The 6000-nt window shown below is 39.5% G+C and overlaps 1 protein-coding gene across 1 annotated transcript in view; it reads right to left on the bottom strand.

Annotated features, from left to right (window-relative positions):
• Nucleotides 1-358: 358 nt before the first annotated feature.
• Nucleotides 359-6000, bottom strand: part of LOC107517439 — a 59107-nt gene continuing 53465 nt past the window's right edge. The window contains exon 4 of the mRNA XM_036228918.1: nucleotides 359-3012. Within this exon, the coding sequence (XP_036084811.1) occupies nucleotides 2948-3012 (65 nt within the window). The 3' untranslated portion in view covers nucleotides 359-2947. The remainder of the gene's footprint in view (nucleotides 3013-6000) is intronic.

The following is a 6000-nucleotide window of genomic DNA, read 5'->3' as shown; positions in this document are numbered from 1 at the left end:
ATACAGCATGATGACATATTTAAAACAAAAAACAAACACCTGTGTGTGTACATATATGCATGCGTGAAAAAGGTTTGGAAGCCTGCATAGTAAATTGTTAACAGGGCTTTATTAAAAATTCTAAATATATACATCAATATAATCAATTAATATAACCAAATTTATGTATCTCTATATAATATATAAAATTATATATAAAATATCACAAATATAATCAATCGATATAACCAAATATCAATGTACCCAATAAATCATATATTAAAAATTAATATTAGTCAAATACCCATTTCATACTATATAGAAAAGCTGAAACTTAATAATTTTTTAAGATTGCTACTTTTGAATATTTTGAGGATTACTTAGCTAACAATATATTTTAGGCATACAAGTAGATTTTAAGCTACTAATTGGAAAAAGGACCGATACTCTCATAATGATGAGGATAATCGCGGCATTTCACGTTTCTTTGTCATCTCCTTTATCTTTTTTTTTTTTGTTTTGACAAGATGGTGAAGAGCAAACAGAGACCCACCATAAATGAGACCATTTTCTGGTAATGCCTATTTTCTCTGGTAAACTATAAATGTCTGGTAAACTGTAAACGAACATTCAGAATCACAGTTCATACCGTACACCAAAATGAATTCTGATAGAGTGGGGACTTGAACGAAAACAGTCGATATTGGAATTGCTTCTGATCTAGGAACTAATTTTACCGCAAAAGAAGTGGTTCGGTGGGCTCGTGCCCATGGACTCCCTGATTTCCGAGTCCCCATCCTCTGGCGGCCCCTTAAGTAATGCTGAAATGGAGCGAGGCTGGCATGCTGTGCTACAGGACCGAGTGCACGCTTCGAATCAGTGATCGGAGTGACCAGCACGTGGTGGTGTTTCTCCATAGCCAGAGCACCAGGTGCAGGGATCAGAGAGGTAGGGCGGGAGTTACTCTGTGCACCATCACATACCTGTAGGAACCCGCTCGCAAACATTTGCTCCCCATCCCTGCAACTCGAGGCTCTGCTACGTCTCAAGGAAGTCAGTAATGTTTCTTTCAAAGCATATAACAATACTTCTTCTATTCAACTGGAAGTTTGAGACTGTCACTTGGCCATTTGGAGCTCCACTAAATTAACCCGTAAAGAAGAATAAACAAGCCAGGGGCCCCCTGTAACCTAAGCGCATCGCGAGCGCAGCAGGCATCTTTAAAGGTTCAGCAGTAACGGTAGGGCAAATCCTAAGAGAGATGGTTTAGAATTTAAAGCTTCAATATCTCTCTATAGGCCTAAAAAACGAACAAACGAACAACAACATCGACTAAAAACAGATCTTTCCAATTCAATCTGTGTTGCCAGAGAATAAAAAAAAAAAAAAAAAGATCATAGCTCTTACAAAACGGACTGCAAGAAATCATTGAAAATAACTTGTCCTCGCTTAAGAAAGAATGAGAAATCTCTCTTGGGTTTCTGGAGGATTATTCCTGGAGATGAATTTGTCAAATTCTTCAACTGTAAAAACCTTCAATATTTGATGAAAAAAGAGGGTGAGAGCAACAATTCAAAGACTCAAAGTATAAGATTTTTTAAACTTATATAATAGAGAGAAGAACATGAGCAAGCCCTAAGAATAAAATTATCACCGATCCCTTAAAAACACTTGATTCTTACTACATATCCGTCATAATTCCACTGTTTGTTTTAAATATTCCTGGTTTTGCTTGGTTCTGTTTGGTGGAGCTGGTTTGGCTGCTGGACATGTTTAAGGCAGGAGAAAGTCTTTTGCAAACACACAGCCTGAAGGAATATTTTAACATATTCCGCACCTACAAAATAAATTACAAAAGGTTGAGGCTATAGGAAGGCCAATAAATTTAAGTGATTTAGATGACTATAACAGCAAAGGTAATGAAGTACCTTAAATAAAGTATTATTGTTATGAAATCTAAGACACACAGAGGACAGTAGAAAAATTGTTTCTGAACCAAATTTAAAGTTTAAAAATAATACAAAAAGACAAACATGATCTTAATCTATATTAAAACTTGGTACATAATAGGGAGCTCAAGACATGTTAATTTCCTTGCCTTCCTATAGCTCTCCTGTCCAAAATGTGCAAAAATAGAGAGAAACAAAGGAGATATAGAAAAAGAACCTAGATTTTATAAAAATTAAAGACAAAAAAAACTGGAAAATTAGAAAGCAATTTAACGGATAAACTGAAGCAAGAGTTGGTTTTTTGCATTACCAAAAGTATTTGGCCCCCAGTATAACTTAGCTAAAAGAGAGAGAAACTAAATTTAAAAATCTAAAATAAATCTAGAACTAACATGAAAAAGTGATTAAAGACTGTCATATATGCAATTTATACACCAATTTTTAAACCTAAGTGAAAATTCCAAACATAAAATAGACAAAGGAAATAGAAAACAAAATTTGAGAGTTGTTTTATTGTTTCACGTCTCAGAAAATCTTTCCCTCCCTGTTGGTTTGAGATACAGTCAGTTCCATTGTCTTCTCCTTGTAAAGTGCATTGATTCTGGCCTTTACCCTATCAGGCAGAAACGTTAGCCTTTTACAAAATGCTGCTTGGCTCTCCCAATGTTTTGGGGGGCCCTAGAAGATACTTCCAGGAAGTTGCAATCGGTCCAAGCTGGTGTTTCTGTTGCTTGTTGCCAGGCTCTGCGGATGACACTGATCTTGCCCTTCGCAGGTGCAGGTCTTCTCAGAGCTTGTGATGTTAGGAGAAGCTGGCCTCCCTGGTGAATGGCGGCTCTCCTCCCCTTGAGTGATGGTCTGGTGAAGGGGTCCCGCAGTAAGTCATCTGGGTGCAGAGGCGTCCCAGAGTTTACGAAGGTCTCTCTTTTCTGTTTACGCACAAGTGTCTTCCCTCGGGGCACAAACAATTTGGCTTGCTTGAGACTCCCAGAGGAGGAAAAAGTTAAAGGAGTTCGTCATCACCAAGCCAGTATTACAGGAAATGTTAGAGGGACTTCTTCAAGACAAATGTCACATGTGGGATCTAGAGAACAGGATAAACAACAACAGAAACAAGTTCATAGATATAGAGAGCATTTTGATGGTTGTCAGATTGGAGGGTAGAGAGATGGGTGAAGAGGGGAGGGGATTGAGAGGTACAGATGGGTAGTTACAAAATAGTCATGGGGAGATAGAGTACAGCACGGGGGATATGGTTAGAAGTATTATAATAACTATGTATGGTCAGATGGGTACTGGATTTATCAGGGTGATCACTTCATAAGTTATGTAAATGTCTAATCACTGTTGTATACCCAAAACTAATATAATGTTGTATTTCAACTATAATTGAATATATATATAAGAATTTTTTTTTAATGCAGTGATAAGATGTGTGAGTGCCTTGTAAACACCACATACAGAGGAAACCATTCTTTATTAAAGTCACTAACGAACTCTTAAATGCCAAACCCGTTCAGCAGTTTACAGCATTAACGTACTTAATTTCTTTGCAATATTTAAACCTGTAAGACACTTGTTCCCTCCTGAGACTCTCTCCTTGCTTAACTTCTCTGACATTGTTCTGTTCCCCTACCTGTCCCTCCTCACTCTCTCAGGCTCTTCACAAGTTCTTCTATTTCTACTGACCCATCCCTTGATAAATATTTGCTGAATAAATTAAATTAGCATTAACGATCAGAAAAGTTTATAATAAAACATACGCAACCTTTCTTTATTATTTTTTTCAAATCTTTCACCCCCAAGTTTTTGCATCAACACTTAAGCACCTTGTCCCAGGGAGTTTATCAACTTTTTTTTTTTTTTTCTTTGCTAGAAGAGGAAACCCAGGCGTGGAAGTAAAGTCATGCATGTAAAGCCACCAAGTGAGTTAAAATCAAAGAACCAGTGACATTTATACAAGCCTGACGCTTAGTTCCTAGCTCTGGTCCAAGACAATAGTGCTTCTTCAAATAACAAGTAAATAAAAATTCCCAGGGAAGTGACAGAATGCCAGCAGGCATTGTTTCTTGCCATTTCCTTGTTTCTGTTTTAATTTACTTGTTTGTTTGTTCTGTGACAAAGACGTTAAGAAAACCCACATACAACATGCACGCTTCTATCTTGCTCATTTCCGCCTCTCTTCCACCTCGAATAATATTTTTAGAGTTTCGAAAAGTAGTTTTCATTTAAATAGGTTTAACCTAGTGCCTTTATAATGAAAATTATTCATTTGAATTCTATTTTATTGCATTATAGTCATATAAATTTACTTGAATTATTAGTTTACAATATAACAAATGTATTGATCTGAATATGTTGAGCTTACTTAATATATAACACGACATTGGATTATTTCACTATAAATATCCAGCCTACTCTAGTTTGAAAAGCATTAACTGCCCATTTGCTTGACCCTCCAGAAGTTGCTTGAGTGAATTATTTTAGTGCTGTATGGATTGGTTTTTAAGATTCAGTCTTTTGGACTGTGGAAAAAAAACAAAAACAAAAACATAATCGAAATGAGGCGCGATGGCTCTCTGATTTGGAAACAGGCCTCGAGGCCCCACGTGATCACGCCCGCCGCCACTCCTTACCTCTCCGGCCTTCCCTCCTCCTCTCTCGGCCTCACGCACACTGCTCTTCCTCGCTGTCCCTTCTGTGTCCAGGCCTCTCCCACCTGAGGACCTCCACGTGGGCTGGCCCCTCTCCCTGGAATGATCTTTACCCCAAAACCCTCATGCCTCTTAGCCTTGCCTCTAGCTAACCCTGACTCAAACGAAGGCCTGCTCTGACTGCGCCACTTAGAAGCGGCCCTGCCCCCTGCTCCCCGGGCATGCCCTACTCTGCTCTGCTTTTCTCTAAGGCGCGTCTCATCTTCAAACATTGACGTTCATGTTCATTTTGCAGGTTTAGCATTTACCGTGAAGGGGCTTTAAGCAGGACCCGAGGCTTACTCCCCATCCTGAGAAAGGTGTGACGGGCATCGGCACCTGCTTACTCTGCTCAAGAAGGATCAGCCAAGAAGGAAGGGGGATGCATCAGGCTCAGGACTCCAACCGGCCGAGGGAGCAGGTTCTTGGCGTTTTCAGAGGAGGCATTTGGGCTGTGACTTGCTCAGGGCGGTGATGCCGCGGACGTCACCCGCCTTTGAGCAGAATGGGCTGCCGACTCACTGGTGACACCTCGGCTTTAGTGAAAAGCCCAACTGAACAGAGCGTGTGAGCCTTGAACAGCAGGACCTCGCGGGGGAGCCCGCTGTCATGCCCACCCCCAGGCGCTCCTGGCTTTGGGAGGAAGGGGAGACGGGCGGGGTCCTTCGCCCTGGTCTCCTCGCATCACCAGCCTCACGACAAGGCAGATATACACCTCCGTCTACTTTCTGGCGGAAATGATAATCAGAAATATTGGAAAAAGAGGAAGAGGAGGAGATCGCAACCTGGATAATCTAAAAGTTATTACGATGGATCACATAACTAAACTTGGTGCTTTTGCTTGAGGGGTACACAATAGGAAGATATGTAATATTCAATAAATGGTATTGCAACATTTGGAAAAAGATAATATTTTAACCCCCCCCCAAAAAAACTTATACCTTATCCCTTGCACCAGAATACATTCCAATAAAATGTGAAATGGAAAAACAAAAAAGTAACATAATAAAATATAAATTAATATTCATGTCTTATTAGAACGAAATAAGCTGTTCCCAGTGGGTCACTAAAGGTAGAAAAGAATACATTTCAAAGATGACACTCCACACAAAATTTAATCATTTATGCAGAAAAAGACATACACAGAGTTAAAAACAAAGCGAACTAAGAAACATGGTCGAAGGCCTAATTTCCTTCACATATAAAGATCTCGCACGAATCAATAAGAAAACAGAATGCTTAATAGCAAGAAAACAGTCTGAGGAAATGAGCGAGCTACGCATGTGAAAAAGAAGCCGGAAGGAAACAAAGAACAACCTGGCTTGACAAAGGTCTAGTGCTGGTGAGTGTTGTAGGAAATGGATCTTAAATTCTTCTGG

Source organism: Rousettus aegyptiacus, unplaced genomic scaffold (assembly GCF_014176215.1).
Source record: "Rousettus aegyptiacus isolate mRouAeg1 unplaced genomic scaffold, mRouAeg1.p scaffold_m13_p_11, whole genome shotgun sequence".
NCBI lineage: Eukaryota > Metazoa > Chordata > Mammalia > Chiroptera > Pteropodidae > Rousettus > Rousettus aegyptiacus.
This window is presented reverse-complemented; position numbering and strand designations above follow the sequence as displayed.